Source organism: Odontesthes bonariensis, chromosome 18, assembly GCF_027942865.1.
Source record: "Odontesthes bonariensis isolate fOdoBon6 chromosome 18, fOdoBon6.hap1, whole genome shotgun sequence".
NCBI classification, from domain to species: Eukaryota; Metazoa; Chordata; class Actinopteri; order Atheriniformes; family Atherinopsidae; genus Odontesthes; species Odontesthes bonariensis.
Genome location: NC_134523.1, coordinates 11,122,099 through 11,149,438, shown reverse-complemented (window position 1 = coordinate 11,149,438; position 27,340 = coordinate 11,122,099). Strand labels below are relative to the sequence as shown.

Here is a 27,340-nt window from a genome sequence, read left to right as displayed (position 1 = left end):
AACTGATAAAGCACCTCTGCTCAACTAAATCCCCAAATAGCATGGAATTGCAGAATCACACTGCAGCCAGTGAAAAGTAAGACAATTTTACATTGGCTCAAAGGACCAATGTACATGCCCTAGTTCACCAAAGTATGTTTTTGTGCATGCTCTTATTACTTCAGAGACTTATAAAACAATGATGCAGAATTTGTTTTCATAACATTGAGCTCCCCTATAGCAATTAGTGCTCAGACATGCAAATAAATCCTTTCCTGCAAGAGTAAGTGTTTGATCATGTCTCCTCACCACACAGTAATCATCACTGGTAGATGAAGGGTGGCATAGTTTTCCAAAGCAACAAGTCTCAAATACCATTTCCCACCGGCTAATAAAAGATCATCATTATTGCAGGATTATAGGTGTGTGTGTTTAATAAGCCTTAAAAGTGCCCGATTGGACATGTGAGGTACAACATTTTCTCAACCCACTATAACATATTAATCATCATTATAAAGTTACAAATAACCCTGTCGTGAATAAAGCTGTCAAGGATGCCCTCAATACTACCCTCTTTTAGAACAGTAATTGCTACAGTTACATAAAAGCCTGAGCAATGAGGGTAATTTGGGGCCCTGTAGTGCCCCAGTCCATCTGTAATGCAGTAACACACTCACCACTCATGCCCTTGCCTACAACTACAGTCTTTCATGTTGTTGCCAGGCAGGCTTGAATTTATACTGAGACTGTGGCCGTTGGCCATATCTGGAGTCATTTGGGTTAAGTGCCTTTCCTTCAGGGAAGAGCAGCATTATTTAGTAGCCGCTGGCATGTCTCACACACACAGACACATACACAAACACTAACACACAGGAAAAAAGACAAAAGCAAACCCTAGAAATGTTATCGACCCATCTTGCTCATCTTCATACATTGTATACACGGTGCAAAGATGCCAGAGCAGTGAAATAGAGATGGTTTCACTCAAAATACTCCTTAAATATCCCAGCATGCTCTCTGGCTCTGATATGTTCTCTCCAGAGAAGTGGTAGAAGTAAGATGACAGTGATTAGTTGCCCTCTCTGATCTGAGGATGCAGGCCATATGGTTGGGACTGCCTAAGGGATGACTTAATGAACTGTATTTGTAATGGTCTCTCATTATCTAGAATAAGTGAAGGATTCCATAGGTTTCCTGAAATTACGGCTGGTGTTGGTCACTTCATGTACAGTATTTATTCTATTTTTTATTTTAAAGCCACCTTCACTTGACTTTTTTATCACAGTAAAATCCTTGTTGCCATGGCTTTCTCAAATTCAGCAATGACTTTGAAAGGTTTTAACGTATTTTTGACTTTATTGGAGTAATGTCCGTTTCAAAAGCACGAAGAAACACTAAGTCTGCAGGTCGACCATCTAGTTAGATGTTCAGTAACATCTATTATTTATTTAAGTCTGTGGGTTTCTATTGCTTTGTGAAAACAGACTTAAATGTTGTTACCGTCTGTCTGCACTGCCAAGAATGAATTAGGACTCGACAACAAGCTTCTGTCAGTGCGCCGCATTATTTCCAGCCTTGTACAGATGTGCATTCATCAAAACTCTGTCAGTAATATTTGATTCAATTTTGGGCAATTTTGAATTGTTTTCTGTGCGTGTATTTCAATTGCTTTTGATCAAGAGCTTGTTTACACATGCAGACCCGTGCGCAGTTTTGTGCTATACATATGCCCCACTAAATGGCTGAGCCTGATCTTTTTTTTCCCACCATGAAAAATGTTGTATTTCCACCGAGGCAATCTGAATTATTTACTCAGTCAATCACCAGGCCATGTTGTGCTCTGAATCCCCAAGCAAATTTGTGCTACAGCCTGGCGGGTGAGCCATTCTACCTGCTGACACTGTCTTTGTTATTAATGGACTTTGTAATTTAGTATAGCTTCATCCTCTCCACTATGGTTCCCCCATTCAGATTCCACATATTCTGCAACCACTCATGGAGTTTATGACAATGTCAAAAAAAAACATGGCTTGATGTGATGACGGCATCCCACAAATGAATATCGATCCCAAAGCAGATACACTTTTCCCCTAATGGAGGTTGAAATGAAATTTCAAGTGTAAAGAACTAGACTTTATGTTCATTTATGTGCACATTATGTTCTCTTTAAATTTATGCGACACACTTCAGTCTCTTTTTCTTTGGCACATAAACCCCATGTAGTTGGCATCTTAAATAAAATGATGAACTGAATCTGAAAATTAGCACAGTATTGGCTCTTAAAAGTCAATGAATGACCATTTAAAAAATAAATAAATTGGATGAAAAAGGTGCAACATAATCCTGATTTTACAATATAAGTTTAATTTTATGGATCTTGCATTTGTCACCGTGCTACTTTGCTTAAGGGAGATTTTACTCAAGAAATGAATCCTTCTTTTTTCACAGGACAATGATGTGAGAATCATAATTGGCCAGTTTGACGAAAACCTGGCCTCCAAAGTCTTCTGCTGTGTAAGTTCTGGACACACCATCAGTTACACATGATATCTTAGAGGTCCACTGTGATGATGCTATTTGTTAGTGTCTCACTAATCTGGCTTTAATTATTTGTGTGAATATTTTATCAGAAATTAGAATAGAATAAATAAGAAAGGTATTTCTCATTATACCACATCATTTATTAGTTTTACATTATTTGGAATTTTCATATTTTACTATCACTAGATCTTCGAGGGACAGTCTATAACATGGAGTTAGAGGGGTTAAACATTTCTAATCATGCTTTATTCTGTATCCTTTTTTTTTGCCCCTCACAGGCATATAACTTGAACATGTTTGGCAGTAAATACCAGTGGATTATCCCAGGATGGTACCAGGGCAACTGGTGGGAACAGGCTAACACAACTAACTGCACCACCAAGAAGCTTCTCACAGCCATGGAGGGATACATCAGTGTGGACTTTGAGCCGCTCAGCGCTCGGCAAATCAAGGGAATCTCTGGCAGGGTGAGTTACACCAACCTTTGTGCTCCAAAGAACTTATTGTGAATGTATTATATGAGACATGAGGCCGAAAACAAGTGAGAATGATTGTTAGGAATGAAGGTGAAACACACTTAAAATACCAGCCCCCAGTTACTAAAAGAGACGTTTTTCAAGATACATGTTTTTAATTGAAAAGGAGATTCAAGCTTAATCAGTATTTCACCTCGAGGCACTTAGAACACTTTTGCTTTTCTACAGAATAAAAGCATTGTTTATAGTAAGCAGATGGACATTTTTCTGAGCTTTAACTGTCTCTCACACACTTCATTTCAGACCCCTAAGGAGTATGAGAGGGAGTACAGCAGAGAGCTTCAGCAGAAAGGTGTGGAAGCAAGCAAGTATCATGGCTTTGCCTATGATGGGATCTGGGTAATTGCTAAAACCTTGACCAGAGTCATGGAGCTGCTCCGGATAAAACAAAGGCAAAACCTTTACCACAACTTCACCGTGGATGACCGTGAAGTAGGAAAAATGGTGCTGGATGTCATGAATGAGACCAACTTCTTTGGGGTTACGGTAAGTTATGGACAAGTTTGCTGTTTAAAAAAAAAAAGTATGGTGCAGTCAAATAATGGGTTTCTGTTACATCACCTACATTTGTACTACATGTGTAGATATCAGAACACCTGATATAATATTTGAGAGAAAGACTTGTATTCAACCTAACTCTAACCCAATAACAGCCACAGACCAATATGCTGCTGAAGTGTCTTTTGGAGGTACCTTGAAGTATTTGAGCTTTAATGACAATATCTAAATTTACAATTGTTTTGTAGAGGGTTGACTGTAGCAGAAAATGGAGGCATGAATCAGTGCACTGTAAAACTGCAATCGTGTTTGCAGGTGTCACTTGGTCATAATTGCTTCTGAATGAACCCTAAAGCTGTGTCATTTAGAGTTACAAACTAACTTCCCTGCTTTTAAGATTGATTCGGTTGGCAATGCTTAAAGCTGTGCGTCTCCTGTATGTCTGTCTGTCTGTCTGTGTGTGTGAGGGTGAGGGAGTGTACGCTCAATCTCACTTACTATTGAGCTGTTTGAGGATATCCTCTGTTTCCCTGTAAAGGCTACTCCATTATTAGAGGACACCATGCTGCTCCCAGCCTGAGCAGCCTGTGGGTATGCAGAACCGTACGCTACAGATGGACATTGCTTGTATTCTATCATAATCATTCATTCATGTTTACCTGAGTTTGCAAAAGATGGTATGAAAATAGGTGGGAAAAAAACTAAACTTAGAATTACAGAGATTTTGTGTTCTATAAATGTTATAGACATCAGCAGGGCAAGGAAGTCAGATGGCAAGAGAAAATAGCCTTTATGGAAATAAGCCGGAGCTACAGACTTGTATTATAGTGAGATCTTTTGTGACTGAGGTCCCAGGGGCTATGTGTGTGTTGCAGTTTGACATCAAATGCTCAGTTATTATTCTTCATCCTTCTATGTTCACCTCTCTCAGCACAGACTTCTCAGGGCTGCTGATCAGGAGCAGCCAGACATTGAGTCTTTCCTCTGGGACTCAAAGAAGCATTGAAAGCAGGAATGGTGAAATATCGTTTCATTCGCTTTTTGTCTAGACACAGAAAAACAGAACAATGTCCGGTTTTGCTGTTAGACTAGTGTAGCATATTGTTTGTTTGTTGAGATACTGATTCATATTGCTCTTCAATAAAGTCATCGACAAGAGTGGTAATGTCCGCGCAATATCATTCAAAATTCAAATGATTCAATATTCTATCACCTTTGAAAAATTAGTTTTTTTCTAAATTGAACAGGAGGTCAGTTGTTAATATGTGAAAGTAAAAAATTATCAGAATAAATGTACTATATTAGTAATAGAGGCATTTGTAATTCAAGGCAACAGTCGGAACACCTTTCATTGTAGGGCTTGATATGTCTTCTTTTTTTAAGGATTACCTTATCACCTTATTTTTTATTAAATCTCTTTGATGTAGAAGAAACTAGGGAGGCATCAATTTTCTTGTACATGTTTTTTATTTTTACACTTTTCATCATTATCAAGCTGGATCATTACTCCTCTGCTAAGCTTTTGGAGACTGAGAATCATCAGCTATTTTCACACAATAAATTCAAGGCCCCTGCCTTCATGCACATTGATATCTTGTGTGAAGCTGAGTAACGGAATTGAGGTTGAAGTTAATGTGATGCTGAAATACCTCTAAACCAACAACCAAGATAGCCACAGAGCCAAATTAACATGTATACTTAAGGGCAAACCAGGATGATGGAACATGTTGCTCTTATCAATGACACTTTCATCATACTGCTCATTCCTTGATGCTGTGTCTAAGCACATGCTGATGTGGAGCTTATCCCCTTCTATTTAGTCTCTGTATATTACATGTAACAATAACTGCAACAGCTGGACAAGGATGCCTTTTTGCAGCGATAAGGCGTGACTTATCTAGCCAGCCAGCAGAATCAATTCTTGTACCAATCTTTGCCTTTGATTCAGTTCTGTTTTAGTGCAAATCTTAAAGGTCTCTGCTTTTACTTTCACTGCAAATGAATCGCAATACTAAAAGCTACTTAGATCACGCCTTTCGTGTATCTTTTATGCAGCCCCATATCATCAAACTACTACCTCTGTGCTTCACTATAAGGACTGTGCATTTCCTGTGGTGATCTTGGCCAAGGTCATACCAAACATGATGGACCCCATCTAAACTTAACAGATTTATTTTGGTTTCATCTCACCAAAATGTGTGCTCCCAATATTCATCATGCATCTTCTCCATCTTCTGTATCCAAGTCTGATCTTGCAATTCTGTGCTAAAGAGCAATCAATGTTCTCTTTTGGTTGCTTTTAAAACATGTTGACATTATATCCTTTCCATTGTCTGAACTGTCACAAAAACCCTGATTTGCATTGTTAATCCCTTTGCTAAGTCTTTAAGTCCTTTACTCAAGAAAAGATGTAAAAACAAAGAGAGAAAAATCAGTACAACCATTCAAAAGTATAAGAGAATTTACAAGTATTTGTTACATTTTAGTGGTGATTTGTGAAAGGGCTGTCTTACAGTGTTCTCTAAAAATCTTCAAAAAGATTTTCAAAAATAAAAGATGTGCTTAAAGGCACTGCACGAAAAGAGGGATTTGTGTCACTGTGGACGGCAGTGAACTTCCGCGAATTTGCCTAATTTTCGGACGCACCTGGGCGCTTGCAGGCAGACAAACTTTAAGTTTGTTGAGCGACAAAATCGACGGAAACGAACCCGGCTCGCGGCGGGCTCTCACAGCGGGGTGCTAATGGCCCAGCGATTAGCACCCCGCTGTGAGAGTGCCTGGACCTCTCACTGGCCTCGCTGGTATTGGACAAAAAAGGCACGTGATTACATGAAAAAGCTCCTGCAAAGCTGTCCGCCCATTGGCCAATAAGGTTAATATATGCATACTTTATATGGGCATATCATTCAGCAATTATGATTAATAATTGTGATTATGATTACTAATATTCCTGGGATGTTTGTGTACTTCATATATTCACGTCATTCTTATAAGCTGCACTATGACTAGGCTAATGCAGGCATGAATGACGTGAATCTATTGAGAATGAAAAAGGAAACTTTTTTTTTTTTTAAAGCGCTTTTATTGCCACACCACACAATGTACATAGCTTACATTGTAATAAGAACCATGTTGATAATAAAGAATTGAAAACTATATACACACACTGCTGTAGCCTACAATATACACAATAAGCCTAAACGCCGCCGTTTGGAATCCGCATTCTTCGCATTCCTCCGGTCCCTGCAGAGTCTGCGGAGTTGTCAGACGTTCTCATCCTGGATCAGAAGCTGGCTTCTGGGAGCTGTTGGAATAACCAATAAATAATCCATGCACAGCATATTGACAACTTGTCTATAAAGTAACAAAAGTCATATTGACAGCGTATATGTTCTTACTCTCTTTCACTCTTCTGTGGTGAGACTGTGAGTATTTCGGGTTGGCTTCAAGACGCGCCTGTAGCACAGCACACAGGTCCGTCACGCAGCTAAAAACAAACAAACAAGAGGAATGAATAAAATGACCAGTGCTTAAAAGTATCAGTACCAGCCGTGGTAAAAGTCAGCGCCGCTCACCCTCGATAGTGTCCCCGTCTGCCTCTCTGAAGTTCGGACTGTTTGCCACCGCCTCCTTCAAGCGACTCGTTACATCCATATTGTGAGGTGACAGTAGCCTGTAAAAACAACAGGCCTATGGTTAATAAAAAAAACTGCATTAACGTAACATCGGGTCCAACTCAACTAGATATTGGGAGAACATTCACTTATTCTTACCCTTGACCTGGATTATAATGCCACGGTGAGTTATGCAGGCGGCGAACTGCTTCCTATAAATTGAAAACACGAAATTCATTTTTTTTAAATAAAGCAACTCACACTGGTTTTCACGTGATGGACACAATTAAGTTGAGTTTAGCCTAAAGCCACAGTCAATAACCTACTCTTACCGCGGTTTTCGGATTCTGTATCCGCCTTCTCTTGCGCTCTTCAACTTCTCTGGAATGTAACTTCAGTCCGTTCTCGACGGCCATCTTGCCTCCAACCTAGCGAATCTCTGGTCCATTCCCTCCAGCACCGTCTCCACGACCGTATCCACGGTGCTGGCCACCATACGAGACATCCCGGTCATAGCATTCAACAGGACTTTCATTTTATCTGCCTGTAAGCAAGTGAGTAAGTAAGTTTAATATACAGCACATTTAAAATCAGCGAGAACTGTCCCAAGTGCTGTACAGTGTCAACAAGACTAAAATTAAACAATCAAATGGTCATGTGCAAGTAGAAAAAAACACACAAACCTGTAGACCCGCAGAGAGTTGCTGGGGAGTTGAAAGCAAGTAGTCTTCCAGCCCATTGTATTCCGCATACCAGGGCAGTTTTCAGCGATTTCTGTCTGCCTTTCTGCCGCCAGATCTGCTCCTTAAACTTTTTGTTTACACTGCACGACACAATGTTTCTCATACGTGATTGAACGAGAGCTTATGCGAGCCGTTAAGCTCCACCAATCATATGCGTATACGTCATTACACGGAATACTCGCGAGACAACCTCCCGTCCTTTTGCTATTTAATGTTGTCTGACCACAGCTGGCAATTTGCACTGTGTTGACACAAAAATGGACTCCGCAAGGAGAAAGAAAAGACCTCGGCGATATTGTGACCATTGTGACACCGAATTAAGCCATACACAATAAAACACTGAGCGCACTACTGCACATTATGTATACAGGCCAGATTTCTATATTTTTATTTCTATTTTATTTAAGAAACCTTTTAGAATATTGCTGTTGCATGCTTATTTTATCTTTATCTTATCTTCATTATTATACATTTGGACATCCAGTGCGGGCAACAAAGAAAATAATTTCTTTGTTCAGGGAAACACGTTTCTAACTGCACACATGACAATAAACCTTTGAATCCTTGAATCCTTGAATTTTGCCCACAAAAAGCGGTTACAAAAGAGGTGTTTGGGAGAAAAAAAAACAGATATGCATCACCTGTCACCAGCAGACAGCGTGCACCTCTTCTTTTTCAAGACAACACAGCAACAAACTTGGCTGGAGTTGGAGGTGATGGTGAACATGTAGAAACAGGCCTGCCCACCCCCCACCTCACCTCACCCCACCCCACTTGAAAATGACTGTGGCAGCTCCTGACCTGATCACTGGCATTTACATATTAAAGGCTCTCCTAAGTAGGGGAGGGGAGGGGGGCATGGGGGAGCAGTTGCCAGGTCAATTTGCGACAATTTGGGCCAAGTTTTCACTTTTACCACCGCAAATGCAGGGGCTCAACGTATGCGGACATGTAAGGGGCCACATACACCCGCAAATCCCTCTTTTCATGCAGTGAGGAGAACTGCGGTATTTTCAACATTAAGCCTCTTTTCTGAGTCGTCTGCAATGTTTTAGAACCCCCCTCACCGCTTTTTTGATGTTTACTGCTGTCTCCGGTATTTGCCTAATTTTGATTCATCGCAACCTGCTTCAGAATGGCAAGTCATGTGCATGTCCAAAAAGGTCCGTAAAAGCACCACAAACATCCGTTTTCAAAATCATCAACTCACCGGAGTGGTTACTGGTGTGCACTGGTAATCCATATCAAATTTTGTGGCGAAAAGTTGCTTCTGTCGTGTTTTATTTGACATTTTGTAAATCCCATTGAGTTCTATTGAAGACTGGATGTTCGTTGATATTACGTTGATAGCGGAAGTTTATCCACGGCTGTGAGGTGGCTAAGAAAATAGTATGAACGAGCTGCCAAATAAAACACAACAGAAGCAACTTTTCGCAACGAAATTTGATATGGATTACCAGTGCACACCAGTAACCACTCCGGTGAGTTGATGATTTTGAAAACGGATGTTTATTGTGCTTTTACGGACCTTTTAAGACATGCACATGACTTGCCATTCTGAAGCAGGTTGAGATGAATCAAAATTAGGCAAATACCGGAGACAGCAGTAAACATCAAAAAAGCGGTGAGGGGGGTTCTAAAACATTGCAGACGACTCAGAAAAGAGGCTTAATGTTGAAAATACCGCAGTTATCCTTTAACTAAGGTATTATTTGTCCATTATATCTTGCTTAATCACAGAACTTAAATATGCGGTACTTAGTTAATACTTCAGGGATTCGTCATAGAGGGATAGTTTGCTATCTAAAAGAAGTGATGTGAGTGATGTAGAATTGAATGAGTCAATTTATCTTTTTAATTTGAACAGTGTCTAATTTTACTTATCTGCAAAATACATATTCATAGGAAACAGAAATGATCACAGCATAATTGACTAGATAGCTGCAGTATGTTATGTAGTTATGCAGTGAAGTATTTTTAAGATATTTAAAGTGCTCACTGTATATAGCACACAATTGGCACACAAGCTATGGAAGGTAGTTTCCCTTCTCGCAACACTGCATACATCTTTTATACTATTATCAAATTCAGATTTCAAAAGCAGCTGTTACACATATCATTTGTTTTGCTTGCGAATTATAATTACTTGTAGCAGAATGATGAATAAATAAATGAATGTACAGGCGTTATTGCAGTGGCAAATTCTGGCATTTTTACCCTGGTTTGAATATCATGTGTGTGCATGTGCTTGATCACATGGGATCATACTCTGGCTTGAACCGCGTGTCTGTACCGGTGTCATGATTTGATCCCGTGTCTGCAGTGTAAATACATGTCTCATGGGTCGGAACTCTGTTCACTCTGCACTGATCTCAGTCCTGCTGCTGAATCGGTAACTGAGACAGTTTCAGCAGCAGGAGAGTGATCATTGAGGGCTCTGCATTATCGACCTAGTTGCTGTCAGGGCCACAAAAGGGAAGAACCACCGCTAGAACCACAGAATGATAAAAGTGAAAATTCAGAAAGGGCCGCACGGAGACACATCAAACTGTAATTGTAGGATGAGAAGAGTGACTGTTTAGGTTTGTTTTACTGTTTATCTGTAGTCACTGGTCATCATGTTGGTTTCTGTGTCGTTCTGGGTAATAGTGAGTGTCACAGCTTGAGGCATCTGTTTTCTCTTTAAAAGTGTGGTCATATTTGTGTGTATGAGTGTGCATCACATTTGGACTCGCATCAGCTGTGTTTCATCTGAAACCACGAAAACCCAGAGGATGTCACACCTGCAGCCCACAGACTGACATCTCATTTGACCCCAGCTCTGTTGTCCCTGACTGCATTCTCACCCTCTCTGACAAAGTGATACCTGGCCGCCATCTCACCTCAGACAGACACCATCTCAAACACACACATGGCTTAACACGATGACTACTTCATGAGCTACCACTTACACATAACAAAACTCCTTTGAATACTAGACAAGGGACACTTATCTGAGCCACTGGAGCAAGACCAGGTTGCTTCAATTACATGATAGCATGCATGACACCTTGTTGACAGAGGCTCTCTTGATTTAGTCTTCATAGTATGGGCAGTTTCAAATAAGGTTGTCAGTCAGTCCTTCTGCATACGTTTGACATGCTTTGTCTATTCTTCAAACTTCAGACTGTTTTGAAAAAAATCTACACATCATTTCAATAAGGTTTGTGATAGCTCCACGTTTCCTGATGTGAAGGGCAATTATTGTGGTAATAATAATGCAGAGAGAGAGCATGTGTTGCATGCAGCTGCTCTAGAAACTTGGAACAACAAGGGCTTCAATGCTAGTTCCCCTGTTTTCAGCCCACATATTTTGACCCTGTTTACAAACCAGAGCTGTCTCAATGTAATGGATAATGAACTGAACTGAGGTATACAGCGATATGCACTTTAGACGTAATTGTATAGCATAGTGTAGAAAAGAGCTGTGCGTGTCAAAAGGATATTGACGAGTCGGAGAGACACAGTTGTTTAGAACAAGTAGTAAAGCATAAATTGTACATCACTATTGTCAAAGAGGTATTGGACACTGTATCCCAGGAGAAGCTTACATATGTATACATTATCTGTGAAACATACAAGTACGTAGGCATATTGTGACAACACATTAAGTGCATACGCACAGAGCCACATACAAACACTTAGACAAACATCAAAGATGCCGCACAGAATATGGAGTGGATTCTGTTCTGCTTCTTCAAAGCTTGCCATCTTTTAAGGGAAAATTAGCAATCCAGGACCCCCACCTTTCCCCTCCAGCTATCGTTTAATCAGTATATGCAAACTATATCTCTCTATCTGTATCTGTCTGTGTGTCTGTCTCTCACCTGTTTTGTTAGCCAACAGCTAATATGTAAACCCAGTTAAAAGCGTAATTAAGGAGCTCTCGGAGCAGATGGTGGGTTGAATTAATTGAATAGTCTTGGTAGATGAAGCGAGAGAGAGAGATAAAGAGAACATGCAGTGGGAATGAGAATACAGAAGAAGAGATGGAAAATATGGGAGGAGATAAAGTGACAGAAGCACAATTGATATGAAAATATCTCATCAAAAAAGTTCAGAAGCTTTTTGTCCTGTGTGTTTGCCAAAGGCTCCCTGGCTAAAATAGCTTACTTTGCTGGGGCTTGGGGAAACAAAAAGGTGCAGAAAATACAAAAGAGAAATAACAAGAGTAAATGCATCTAAAAATTAAATAAATTACAAAAATCAGATGAAGAAAATGTATGGTGAAATCAAAACAAATTGAAGAAAAAGATCATTAGAAGGGAATCAATAGATCAATGGGATGTAAAGGAAAGTTATACAGAAATAAATACAGTAATAACAAGAAAAGTTGAATTGAAAACTGAGTCTCAAAGGAAATAAATGACAACATTAACACGAGCTTAAATGATATAAAGCAAAAAAAAAATATTTCTGATTTCTTCCACATTTTGTGTTATTATTTTTGCAAACTTGTTATTTAGCTTTAGTAGCATTTATAATCATTAAAACCTCCTTTTTTAAAGCCATTTATATATTTCTGTATTTATTTTGGATTATGAGAGTTTCAGTTCTCCATGTTGCCTGACCGATGAACATCCTTCTGTCTGTATTAAGAAGTAAGAATTGGAAATAAATCTCATTTGCACTGACTGAGAACTTTTTGTTTTGGACAAATGTGGGACACGCTACTTGAACTGTTTTTTTTTATTGATGTCTAAACCTCAATTTGCACCATCTCGTAGTGTGCAAACACAGTTGAATCAGGCAGCCCTGCTGATCTGATGTTGTTCTAAGGATATTAGCAAATGAATTGGCTAGAGGATAATTTTGTTTACCTCTAAAAACAGATCAATTTGGCCAGTTCTAATCAAATTAGGGCTAAGACTCTGCCAACACTTCTGTGCATAAATTTAGATTTCCTCAACTCTTGCTGTGTTCACCTAACAGCTTTGTGCAAATCTTCAGCAACATAAAATGGTTTAATAACAGGAAAAAAAATGGTTTTCAGTGTAATATTAAAAACATATTTGTGTGTTTCTTTTTTTTTTTTTAGGGTCAAGTCATGTTTCGTAATGGAGAGAGGATGGGCACCATAAAATTCAACCAGTTTCAAGGTACTGTACATTGTTAATGCCTTATCACTTTATGTATTTCTCTTCATATTCTGCATGGTATATAAGAGCCTCTGTTTTCCTTGTTTTCTTATTGTTACTCAGTCACATTGTTGTTTCTGAGTGCTCCAAAAGCTACGCTTTGCCATTCTTATGTAACTGTATTTTTTGTGCTTTCTTCATGTAGCCTGTCACATAATGATAAAATTATTACCACATTATGTTTATACATAACTGCTCACATGTGTGTCCATTAAGACCCGCAAGTCTTTCAGAAATTTGGCAAGATTATAACAACTGTTTGGCATATGAAACAATGGATCCTAACGAGAGGGTTTAAGAAAAGCTAAAGAATAAAAGTCACAAGAATATGAGGCTGATACGTTTCATATTTTTTGAGGTCATATGGTTTTTACTTGCATTCTTCTTTTTTTTCAGATGTTTGTTTAGATGGCAGCAATGGCTTGCAAAGAACATGAATTATTTCAGACTGTTTCTAATGAAGAAAGTCTCCACAATCCTTTCTATACAGGGCTGCATTTAGCTGCTAGTTAGATTAACTCTAAATCAATGTGCTCAGTCTGTTCTGTGGCTGCAGAATGTTTGTATGAACACAGAGTTATAGCATTGGGAAAAATTGCCCATTATTTTCATATCATGACATCATCACATGGTTGTTTTTGAGCCAGCAGGACTTCCTGAGAATAACCCAGAGATTGCATCTTGATGCAGGGGATTCCCAGCTCCAAGCTTTCCCAGACCGTATGTAGCGCAGCAGCATGGTGCTGTTCAGTCCTCTCTGCCTAACCATCTTATCTGCCTGACTGCATCTGCCTGGCTGCAGAGGGGCTTGATCCCTTTGGCTGTGATGTGTTTTCTCTGTGAGAATAGTAGACATATATATGGGACAGTAGTGATGTATGGTGAGGTTTTTTTTATTTTATTTTATTTTCGGTACCCAGTCTAATAAGGGAGCAAGTCTAAGTCCGCCTTATTCTATCCTATCTGTTCATCAACAACAAGAGCCAGTCCAATATGCAAAACTTGCATCCCTTAATCATAACTGTCACATTGCTAATTCTGCAGTTACACTTCATTGAGTTATCTTCTCTCTCTCTCTCAACAACAATTGTGTTTTTATAGGCTAAGCTATATTCAGATGCTAAGCTGCTTATTGTTCTAGCTTAGACTGAATCACATAGAGCAGAGTGAAGAAAATTCACACATGTAAGTGCAGTATAGTAGTGCTATTTTATTAGATTGTAGGATGTATATAGTCACTGTGAAGTCCCCCATTGCTTTGTTGACTGTTGTTTTGAAGTTTTTCGTTTGGGACACAGTTGTCATCATTGCACTGCATTAGGAGCAAGGGCTGAGGGCTGATTGGACAAAAATATTCATCCTTGAGACTTAATATACTGTATGTTTTGATTTTGAAATATTATTAGAACGACCATTAGAATTAAGTTTATGCTGTTTGAATGGGAGTCTTGAAGCCAGTTTTTTGTGATGATCCAGCAGACAGCAGTGGTATTAAAGTTTAAGGCACTTCTTTATTGGCTTTGTGTCCCAAGTGGTAATATAAATCCATCTTTTACACACAGTCTTTGGTTCATATGCAGCTCTGTGTGTGTCTACAGTTTAAGTTGACCAGCTAGCTTGGAGATGATTGGGTCACCTGTATAAATTTGGAGGTGGTAGCTTTGGATAGTCAAGGAAAGGAAGTGTTTGTGTTTTTTTTTTCTCCCTGAAATGTAATGACAAGAAACCATTATCAACACATTTCTATTAATTTAAGACTCATTCTTTTCTTTGTGTGTCCGTCTTACCCTTCTTGTAATTTAACTTGACCCTAGCGTACACTTTCCTGCGTCCAATCCCCCTTTTATAGGAATCTCCTCCTATATCTCCTTCATCCCTACTCAACCTTCACTTCATCTTCACTCGTCAGAGATTGTGAATTTGTCACCCTTTTGACACACCACACAAGAGCCTGAGATGAGTTAAGAGGAAAGGAGGGGCAGCCCCAGCTTGAATATTTCAAAAGGGAGTGATCCTAAACACAACCCTATCATCTGTACACAGCTTCTGATCCTCCATTTTATCCTGTCAGACTTTTTTAGTCAGGGTCCTCTATGACTCTTATTCCCCCTTTCTCTCTCAAGAGATAATTCTCTACCAGAGGTCATGATTGCAGTCACAGTCAGTCAGATTTTTAAATCACCACACCACCAGGCATTGTAGATAAGGAAACAAGGCCTTTATCATTCTGTGAGGAGAAGACATTCGATAATATATTATCTTTTAAGGTAAAGACACAATGTGTGTGTTGGTGAAGATGTTTAAGATCTTAACAGATACACCATCTACAACACACAGCCTTAAGTAGTAATTAATTTCCTGCTTCTCCATCATCCTCTACTAGAATTTTAAATAGCAACACCCCTGCTGCTGTCGCCACTATACCTTGAGGCAATAGTAATCTCAAAGTGCTTTTAACTTGAATAGCTCAAAAGAATGTAATTGAACCTTACCCAAATGCTTTTTGAAAAAGCAGGTTTTTTTCTGTTGATATTTTTACATAACTGACACAAAACAGACCAAAATGAACTGAGTACCAAAGTGAACTAAGTATTGCCGAACTCAGGAAAAAAAAAAAAAAAAACCCAAAACACTCCAAATGATCTTTATCACATTTACAAACAGCTGGAATAGTCCTGTCTGAGTCTAGGCTGCACTCTTGCTCATTTGGGAATATAAATTCAGCAGTATAGCTCAGAGCCAAGCCATGAAATGCTTCAGATTTGATCAGCAATGCCTTAAAGAAAAAAAGAAAAATTAAGATTCACAACCAGTGAAAGGAGCCTAAAATAATGCTAACAAGCTCTTGGCATCAACAATATTAAGAACCAATTTTTAGCGCTATTGTTTACTCAGTTTGCTTAGTATTTAAGGTATTTCACATATTTAATCAAGCTTAATTGTACATCTAATCCATAATGCCAGAGATTAACAGCTGTTACTACTTAACAATCTACTGTAGTTATGTAGATGACAATTTGCATCAAAATTTTTCTCTATGAAAGAATACTCAGAGAAACCCAGTCCTGCAATATTTATAATTGTAAATACATTATAATGCTACTGCTGTTTTTCTATTTTTGATATTTGATTTGACTTTTGATGTGGGCTTGAACTGTTTTCTCCACTGTAATTAACAGATAAATGAGAGGCGCACAGTTCCATCATATGACCTCTAATAACAGTTGCCGTTAATTTTTTCTCGATATTCTGACACATCTCTTTGGTGGCTTTAGTTGTTCTTTGTGCAAAAAAGCTTGCAAAATTCCCATTCCTTGGTTTCTTTGTTGAAGCAGCTTTCTTTAAATACCAGCACGGATATTCAGAGGGATTCAAATCTGCGAGCTGAGATTATCACTCACTGACATTCCAAGAACGATTCCTGATCCAATCTTTTGTTGACTGACATACCTTATGATTGCTTTGCTACCAGTCCACTGAAAAAGCTTCAATGAATGCGTCACATTCTTCTTGAAAATGACATGGTATCTGAAGAAAGCTAAGATACCATTCACATCTCTACAGATCTTCCTCCATGCTTGACTTTTTGGATGTCATTCTGCTTGTAGTAGGGCTCTCTCCTTCTTACATCAGACACATCTCTTGACCGACTGTTTTTTTTTTTTTGAAGAGCTTTTTGGTCAAACTTGAGGTGCATCAGGTTTTCAGATGATAAGGAGTATTCTTACTCTTATTGGTGCTTGTGTTCCTGCCTCATCAGGTACTCCTGCAGGTCTTTGACAGTTACACAGAGCATCTTCTGACATATCGTTTTAAAACGTCTGCTTTTGCTCCTTCAAGGTTTGCTTTTATACAGTACTATACATTTTAAACAGACATTTAATTATTTCATCCATGTCTTTCTGATCTTGGAATTTTCTTTGATAAATTACCTTTTTTATTAAGATTTAAGATAGCTCCTGCATAGTCGGGATCTGTATAGCAGCTAAAACTATTTGAGTGATGTCATTCAGTTCCCAAGAGTTAAGTTGTTGATTATAACAAAGCTTTTATATCTGGAAATTGTTAGTGATGTCATCAAATTCATTCTGCAGAACAAGTACATTAACAAGTAAACAATTGATTGAACTGAATAACCTTTAGCTACCAATCTCTGACAGAATGCTCTGATTCTCTAATAGTATTTTATCATCTCAAAGGTAGGATGCTAATAAATATCCTGTCTTTTTTGTAGACTTTAACAAGGCAAATGGACAAAATATGAGCATTAACACCGTTAGCGGTCAGTCCTAACAAGGTCGAGGAAGAAAAATCCTGATGGGTTTGTGTTTGTTTATCTTATTAAAACGGTCTCGTATTGCTGACGTCCACTTCTGTCCTCTACCGGTGACTTCTTTGATGGCTGAAAAGCCCAATCCTGGATCCGCAGGTTCTATTGCAGGTGGGGCATGTATATATGGTGCTGATGTAGCTGGCAGTCATGGGTGTGGGCATGTTTCTCCTGAGCCTTCTTTGATGTCTCCTGGCAGTCCTTTCTTCCTCCAGTGTGTTGGTCCCCTCTAGACACAGCTGCCGCCAGGTGTTGCGGTCAGCAGCCATATTCTCCAGGTCTCCAGGTTTTATGTTGCATTTTTTGAGCGACATTTTCAGTTGGTCCTTAAAGCGTTTCTTCTAGCCTCCAGGAGAGCACTGTCCTTGTTGTAGCTGGCCATACAACACTCTGCGGGGCAAACGGTTGTGGGGCATCCTTATGACATGCCCCAGCCATCGCAGTTGGTGCTGAGTGATTGTGGCCTCCATACTTTTGCAGCCTATTCTTCGGAGGATCTCCATGTGTGGCACTCGGTCACACCAAGTAATTCCGAGGATGCACTGTAGACAGTGGATGTTGAACTGCTCAAGGGACTTGATGTGACGGCTGTAGGTAACCCAGGCTTCACAGCTGTAGAGGAGCGTGGTGATGCAGACTGCTTGGTAGACAGAGATTTTTGTGCTTAAATTAATTTTTTTGTTCTGAAAAACTCGGCGTCTGAGTCTCCCATAGATCACTGATGCTTGATTTATTCTATTCTGGATCTCCATGTCATTGCTGTTGTCTTCAGATATAATGCTCCCCAGGTATTTGAAGGATGAAACAACTGCCAGTTTTTCCTCAGATTCAGTGAAGACAGGGGGTGTGGGTGGGATGTTGCCACTCCAATGGCAGATTACCTCTGTTTTGGCGGTGTTGATGGTCAGCCCCATCCTTCTGTACAGCAGGCGTATCTAATACAGACTGGAGGTCTTGTGGAGATTGAGATACAAGAGCACAGTCATCTGCATACTGTAATTCAAGTATCCTCACTTTGTGCACTTTGGTTGTTGCCTGCAGCCTCCTAATATTAAAGAGGTTACCATCCAGCCTATACACTACCGTTACCCCACTCTTCTCTTCAATATCCTTGTGGAGAAGCTGGGTGACTAGGATACTATCCTGGTCTTTCAGGACTTTAAACCCATCTGCTGTTTTCAGGGGAGTGATGCAGTGACTTGTTGGGCCGTAGATGGATTTCACTGTGTTGTAGAAGTTGTGCATATCATTTCTATTGGCGAATCACTGAATTTCACGTGCCTTCTCTGTCCACCACACATTCTGCATGGTTCGCAGAGTTCCCTGCACTTCCCGTTGCGCTCTCTGCCATCTCTGTCTGATGGTGCTGGAAGAGGGGTTCTTTAGGGTTTCCTGATGTGCTTTGTATGCTGCTTAGGAGGTTATGGATGAACTCAGAGTTTTTATCAAACCAGTCTTGATGGTTCTTGCTTTTGAATCCAATTGATTGGGCTGCTGCTTCCTGAAGGGCTGTAGTAACAGTGGATCATTATTGTTCTGTGGCACTCTCACCACTTAGGAGGAGTTCTAGCTCCCCTAGTTTCTCAGCCAGGGAGCGACGAAACTCATTCCTAATCGTGGTGTTTTCCAGGCGGGCGCAGTCTAACCGCCTCCTTCTGGGCCCACGTTTCCGCATGGGGGGGTGCACATTCATGAGGAACTTGGCCATTATCATGGGGTGATCTGTTCAGCATTCTGCACCTCTCATGGCCCGTGTTAGGAGAACATCCTTGATGTCACAACGCCTCACAATGATGTAGTCAGTCAGGTGCCAGTGTTTGGAACGTGGGTGCATCCATGATGTTTTATATTTGTTCTTCTGTTGGAAGATGGTGTTAGTTATGGTCAGGTTGTGCTTGGAGCAGAGGGTGAGTAGCCTCATGCCATTTCAGTTGACCTGACCAACCCCATGTCTGCCAAGCACCCCCTTCCATACACCACTATCCCATCCAACTCGAGCGTTGAAGTCCCCAAGCAAGAGGATCTTATCACTCTTTGGGATCCGACAGAGAGCCTCATCCAGAGCTTGGTAAAAGGAGTCTTTAGTCTTACTGTCGGATGGTAGGGTTGGAGCATACACGCTGAGTTGTGATATTGTCAACATTTGGTGAAGCTTTGTTGAAAATTGAAGATCAAATGTGGCAATTCACCAAGAGTAAAGAAGAGAGGGGGCATGGTGCCCTGTGATGCAGAAATATCTGAGGTTTTCTGTAATTTTTCTTGTCAAGAACGCTGCCTGAGAGTTCAGTGTGCCTGGAAGAGTGATAATGGGGAGGAGCTGAGAAATGTTTGCATGCATAGGAGAACAAATTGCAGGTTGAGTATACTGCTTACAAAAAAGAATCAGGATAATCAACCCCTTCTTCCCACCCCCTTCTTCTCTCCTCTCTGGTGTAAACTTTGGGGGCGTAATCTTTGAGAGTGAAAGCCCAAGTTTGTCTGACAAGGTCATGCTTCTTCCAATATTATACCCGAGAGACTCATCGCTGTTTCTGAAAGAGAAAACTAAACTCTAATATTTCTGTGTTTGAGAGTAACTCAGGAGAGGCAGCGGTATTTACAGGGTGAGGTTTACAGACCTTTACAATCCCTTCAATGTACCTTGGAAATGTGACCTCCAATATTCAGTCGATTGTGGTTAAGATCAAAATATGACTACATTACAAAGCATAATTACATTATTGTCTCCTTCAACATTTTAGTCAGATTCTTGTCATAGTGATTATTTAAGTGTGCGCTTGCTGCATGTCAGCTTTTTATTGTTTGCTAGTTTCTGTAATATCTGCTTTTTATTGTCCTTCGGGTCTCAATGAGGTCAAATAAGCTAGTAATTCAAACTATATAATGCAGGGGAATCACTTTCTGCCCTATTTAGATGCAAATGGAAACTATCATTTAAGAATTCGAAAGCGTCTGTGGTATCTATGTCAAGGAGAATGGAGGTTGTTAAAGTTTCACTGAGGTTCTTAATGTGGTGGGATTCACTGTGTCAAATTACTGTCTGAATTTGACTTTTTCATCCAAAGTAACATCTTTCACAGTTTCTTCAAGTCATTGCATTAAAATTTGAAGCTACTTTGTATTCATGGTCATGGACCATTATTTTAGCACCTCCTTACATAATGAAAGATCCCCTCCGGATGTATTCAATGATGGTTAAAATGCTCTGCTTTGAGTGATAATTTGTGGGTTTTTTTGTTTTTTTTTCTTCCCCATGAAAATGTTCAATGACCTGCTATTAAGCATTCTTAAAATGGCATCTTCATCCCAAGTTCGCCCCAAAACTACGCAAAAAAGCTACTACATCTCACTAAGTCCAGTTACTCTCTGTCAGTAACTGAAAGTCAATTTTCTTCATACTGGGGTTTTTACCTTTTTTTTAGATGTTTTTTTTCTTTTCCATGAAGGTTTACTTTTATTTAGACGAGCTGAGGCCAGGCGCCTCATAACTGCTGTAACCATCATGAAGACTTTTTGGCTGTTGACCATCATTGGACTGTCTTGATATTTGCTACAGACATTTATGTTCTTCTAACTGTATTTTCCGTTGTAAATGTATAACGTTGACGGTTTCAGTGCATACCTTGATTTTAATGCCAACATGTTTGTGTTTCTGTTTGTTTTTACTTTCCGCAGAGGGTCAGGAAGCGAAAGTGGGCGAGTACAATGCAATTGCTGATGTGCTTGAACTGAACAACAACTCCATCAGGTTCCAAGGTATGATACAGTGTTAACATGTTTGAAGGCAGAAATCACAGGAGAGAAATGTGGGTCTGACTGAAACAAAGATGTACTCTTACACAAAAAAAAAAAAATTGTTTTTTCCCTTGACTCTCATTAATGCTCTATTGATGCGAAGCAACAGCATCCACCAATATTCTACCTGCATTTTATGGGTAGCCACAAGTCCAACATAATGTTGGAGGTTCAAACTAACAGGCTGGTGCCATTTAACTGCAAGATTGACGATGTATTATCCTGAATTGTAGCTATTCTTTGGGAGCCAGTGCGCAACTATGGTGAAATGGGACCTACACGAACCATAATCATATAAAAATGAAGTCAAGAACTCTATATACACTACCTAACCAGTTTTAGCTTCATCTTTAACTTAGTTTTGATAAGCTTACTCATCATCACAGCATTCATTTCCCACTTGAGTTGGACAAATCTGTTGCCAAGAACTTGAATTGATCATCAAGGAATTGGACCACTTTGTAAAGTCCTTTCTAGTACATCCTAGAGATTGTCAATGGGATTACTGTAATGTCTGGACTCATGTATGAAAATGAGCCCGATGAAGGGCAGGCAGTGTATTTTCATAATGCAGTCCTTTGAATTGGGATTGTATGAGATATATATATATATATATATATGTATATATATATATATATATATATATATATATATATATATATATATATATATATATATATATATGTATATATATATATATATATATTAGTGGTGGGCCGTTATCGGTGTTAACGTGCTGCGATAATTTGAGAGTCTTATCGGGCGATATAAAAAATATCGCCGTTAATCTATTCTCAAAGTTGGGTTGGGAACTGGGTCAAAATAGTTAGCCTAAGCAAACTGTGATGACTTTTACCTTGATATTTTAGCTCGGGTGTGGGCTGATGTACTTTGTCTGCCGTTAGGTGTGATTAAAACAGAAGAACGCCACTTTGCAGAAGCCTGTGCTAGGCAGTTTATGGAGGTCGCTAATCTGTGGGGGATAGTTGACAAAATCTGCTCTGTTGGAACAGACAGCGCTCCTAATATGGTGGCCGCAGGGAGGATACTGCGCGTGTGGCGCAACAGAGACGCACTGCACACAACGCTATCTCAACAGCAGCACCACCTGGCCCTCCCAACAAGTGCTGAATATGAGAAGTTGGCGAAGCTAGAGAAACTGCTGGAGCCATGCATGTGAATAAGCTGGTCTGACCTAATGCTGCGTGTTCACCAAGAGCGACCTCGCTGGAGAAGCTTCGCTTGAGAATTTGCTTTGGTAGCTCGTGACGTCACATTTAGAAAGTTCAATTCTTAAAGGCCCCGCGGCTGTGCAGCACCCCCGCGGAAAAAAACATGAGGAAAGTGAGGGCAGGGACACGAATAAACGTTTTGTTATTTACAATTTGTTATACAAGATATACATCACGTTACAAATGATGTAAAACTACATTAGGTACACCTGAGAAGAGCAGGAATAGCAGAGGCAGCTGTGAAAAAGAAACTAAATACGAAATAAAATCCGAAATACAACTTAATTGCAGTGAGAAAGGTATACGTGGGGTTACTACACTATTGTATTGAAGCACTCGACACGGCAGTTGCAACAGTCTCATGATTAAACGACTATTATTTTTTTTAATCTAGATTAATCTCACTGAAATCTTGAAATTAATCTAGATTAATCTAGATTAAAATGGTTTATTCAGGGGTCCGGCAATCCGCGGGGTTCGCGGAAACAGACGTGTAAAATTTAGTTCCTATCCAAAACAATAGTCGTTTAATCATGAGACTGTTGCAACTGCCGTGTCGAGTGCTTCAATACAATAGTGTAGTAACCCCACGTATACCTTTCTCACTGCAATTAAGTTGTATTTCGGATTTTATTTCGTATTTAGTTTCTTTTTCACAGCTGCCTCTGCTATTCCTGCTCTTCTCAGGTGTACCTAATGTAGTTTTACATCATTTGTAACGTGATGTATATCTTGTATAACAAATTGTAAATAACAAAACGTTTATTCGTGTCCCTGCCCTCACTTTCCTCATGTTTTTTTCCGCGGGGGTGCTGCACAGCCGCGGGGCCTTTAAGAATTGAACTTTCTAAATGTGACGTCACGAGCTACCAAAGCAAATTCTCAAGCGAAGCTTCTCCAGCGAGGTCGCTCTTGGTGAACACGCAGCATTAGGTCAGACCAGCTTATTCACATGCATGGCTCCAGCAGTTTCTCTAGCTTCGCCAACTTCTCATATTCAGCACTTGTTGGGAGGGCCAGGTGGTGCTGCTGTTGAGATAGCGTTGTGTGCAGTGCGTCTCTGTTGCGCCACACGCGCAGTATCCTCCCTGCGGCCACCATATTAGGAGCGCTGTCTGTTCCAACAGAGCAGATTTTGTCAACTATCCCCCACAGATTAGCGACCTCCATAAACTGCCTAGCACAGGCTTCTGCAAAGTGGCGTTCTTCTGTTTTAATCACACCTAACGGCAGACAAAGTACATCAGCCCACACCCGAGCTAAAATATCAAGGTAAAAGTCATCACAGTTTGCTTAGGCTAACTATTTTGACCCAGTTCCCAACCCAACTTTGAGAATAGATTAACGGCGATATTTTTTATATCGCCCGATAAGACTCTCAAATTATCGCAGCACGTTAACGCCGATAACGGCCCACCACTAATATATATATATATATATATATATATATATATATATATATATATATATATATATATATATATATATATATATATATATATATATATATATATATATATATATATATATAGTCATTGTATACAGTCATTGTATTACCTATAGTTCATCTGTCAACATACACCTCAACTGTTGCTGCATAATGTTTAAGTTATTGCAAATCCCACAAATTATTATTTTATGTACCCTGTCTTTTAGGAAATTAAAGATGATTGGGCAAATGAACATAAATGAAAACAAAGGAAAGAAATGTGATCTTCACTTATTTGTCAAGACTGCTTTGCAGGCAGTGACTACCTGCAGTCACAAACATCACATATTTGTATCAATGTCCAAATATTTCTGGGCCAGACTGAGGACCAAAATGTTCCACTTTAATACTTTCCTCTTTTGTCCACTTGTCCACAAACTCTCTACAACACTTACTCACTCATCCATGAACACTAGTTCACTAGCTTAACACTTTAAACTGTCTCTGAGCTAAATTATTTACGAGCCCATTTTTCACCTCTGCTACGTTTGCCTTTGTTGACATACTTTGTAATTTGTTTGATCCTTCGGGCTACCCTACCCCCCACCACCACTCATGCTCAATCTTCTCTCGTTTGCCCCACATACAGAAGCTCTAAGAATGAAAGCTTGTTTCCACATTCCTGACCACAGTAAGGTAATGCCACTGCGATCGATTGGCACAGTGGCGGGAGAAAAATAGAGCAAATGATAAGAAAATGCAGGATATAACCGCAGTAACTTGAATGTTGCGCATCGAAAAACATTAGCACAACTGGGTCAAACTGAGGACCTGGAAATGGATCTCAAATAACTTGATATTTAATATTAATATTTATTGCAGTGTCACCATTTTGTGGATGAAAGGTAATAGATTTGAAGGATGACCATGCAAAGTAAACTGAGAAATCTTACTGGTGAGAGTTAAAATGTCCAGAAAAAGCACAGCTGTGCAAATAGACTATGCTTCTATGAATAACAATGCGCAACAAAAAACATTTAAAGGTTATGAAATGCTTCAGATTTATTTTGGGATAGAATATAAATAAAATATATATGTTTTTTTTTCTGTCGTATAGGTGTGGAGCCTCCTAAGGATCGTACATTTGTGCGTTTACAACGGCGCCACATCAATGTGCCACTGTACAGCATCCTGTCCACCATAACCATACTGGGCATGCTCATGGCTGGGGCCTTTCTGTTCTTCAACATCAAAAACCGAAACCACAGGTGAGTATCTGGCATTGGTGAAGTACAGCTTTCAGAATAAATGACTGGATGAAGGTGAAAAGGGTAAATATACGGTGCAAGAAAAAAAGGAATTAGGGGTTGGTGTTAAGGGAGAGGAATTTGACAGATGAGTGAAAGTCAGAGGTTTCCTGTGAGAGTGAAGAGTTTTCACATGAGAACTATGTTTAACCTTGATCTTTCTGTTGAAATACTCTTCTTTCAGATTATATTTTATATAAGAATATCCCACATTTATTTTTTGAATACACTCCATTCTTTTTCTTTTTAAACATTTTTGCTTTCACTCCTCTCTTTCAGACTAATCAAAATGTCCAGTCCGTACATGAACAATCTGATCATCTTAGGAGGGTTGCTCTCTTATGCCTCCATCTTCCTCTTCGGCCTGGATGGAGGTTTTGTTTCTGACAAGGAGTTTGAGACCCTGTGCACTGTGAGTTGCTTCAACACATTTCAGTAACAGATAAAGTGCTGAATGTTGACTGAGGTTTCATCCCCAACATATTCGGTGATGATAGTGCCATGAAATTATCTTTGTCAGTTTAAAGGGGCTCACACAAATACTAAAGATAATATATTTATTTTTTTACTATTATCCCTGAGTTCCAATCATGTTAGTTTCATTCACACTCACAACACTCAATATATTACATTTCTAAAATGAACTTGAAGTCATTTTGCATTTTTGCTTACTTAATATATGTCACATTTGCTCAAATATGGAGAGTGCTGAATGCCTTCTCAAATGCACTATGTGATCAGGAGAAAACTGATGGAATCTCTTTGCAGGTCTCAGGCTAGCATTGAACACATTAAGTGTCTACCCCCAGGTAGCATTACTGTGCGACTGTGCAGATACTGGATTAATTAAAGAGTTCTAATTACAATAATAACTGGTCTCCACTGAGAGAGCACCCTACCAGATACTGAGACTAACACATGCACATGCATGCCAAAGTAAAATCAGACAGGGTACATCTTGTGCTGCTATTACTTGGAAAAAGCTTTGTTGCAAAGCAAGCCATCACATGTAGACAGTATCTGCATATGTGGTGCAGCTGGGGTTTACGCATAGATAAGTGCTTAAAACACTTGTTTTATACGTAGCATTTAACACTGAAGCATATAACTCTGCACTCGTGAAGACTTTGCAGCTATATTTGGCTTCTCTTGGTTGTATTGAAATTTTTTGGCCTTTTAGAAAACATCAGTACTCTCTTTGTTCAAAAGAAAACAATAAGAGTCCCTCATTTAGTTTTTTATTAAGATGAAATGCTCTTTGTAGTGTGACAGCCTCGTGGTCCATTATGTTCTCCCAGTGCTCTGGGAGACAGAGAATAAATCTGACAGCCTCTTATTTTTAGACTGTCTCACAATGCCATTTTGACTGAACTTATCTAGTCGAAGTCTGTCAGATTAGATGTTAGGTTTAGCCTTAATAACCACTTTACAACATGACACAATTATGTGTGTTCTTGTTGTTCCGTCAGGTCCGGACGTGGATTCTCATTGTTGGATACACGACAGCTTTCGGCGCCATGTTTGCCAAGACCTGGAGGGTGCACGCTATCTTCAAAAATGTGAAGATGAAAAAGAAGGTACCTAAAAACTATTTGGTCATAAGTATATGAATAACCAAATATTTGGGGGTATTTTTCGATATCCGAGTTTGTCTTTATTCTATATCTTTATCATTTTAAGATTATTTTTCAACTATCAACACAAGCATTTTTGCACCTTGAAAATGTGCTTTCAAATTTTCCATTGATATTCAAATATGTATGCATCTATTTATATACAATACCACATATGTCAAATGTTTGGACACAACTACTCACGCAAACTGAATAGGTAGCTGTATCCAGATTATTGACAAATCCTCTCAAATGATCTTACTATGAATAAACTAATTGTTACCATGCCATAGGGTGTCATAGACCTCCTGGATTCTACAGTATATAAAGGATGCTACAACATACTGTGTCTGGCTTGAAAAATGCACTCAGCAGCCTAACTTCACCATAACAGAATTGAAATGACGGATATCAGTTATGTCACACCCACAACCTCTGACATGGTTTGCTTCAACTCAGACCATGAAATTCACCAAAAGATTTCTGCACCTAAATCTAACTAAAGATCAACTGTATTCTAACAGGTCAAGTTGCAAGTGGAGTTGG

At 39.4% G+C, this 27,340-nt stretch overlaps 1 protein-coding gene across 1 annotated transcript in view; it reads left to right on the top strand.

Moving 5' to 3' along the window:
* Positions 1-27,340, top strand: part of gabbr2 (gamma-aminobutyric acid (GABA) B receptor, 2) — a 179,393-nt gene that overhangs the window by 96,732 nt on the left and 55,321 nt on the right. Inside the window, exons 5-12 of the mRNA XM_075449751.1 lie at positions 2,428-2,493; positions 2,799-2,987; positions 3,300-3,542; positions 12,989-13,049; positions 21,094-21,174; positions 24,992-25,142; positions 25,461-25,593; positions 26,651-26,758. Coding sequence (XP_075305866.1) covers positions 2,428-2,493; positions 2,799-2,987; positions 3,300-3,542; positions 12,989-13,049; positions 21,094-21,174; positions 24,992-25,142; positions 25,461-25,593; positions 26,651-26,758 — 1,032 coding nt within the window. The remainder of the gene's footprint in view (positions 1-2,427; positions 2,494-2,798; positions 2,988-3,299; positions 3,543-12,988; positions 13,050-21,093; positions 21,175-24,991; positions 25,143-25,460; positions 25,594-26,650; positions 26,759-27,340) is intronic.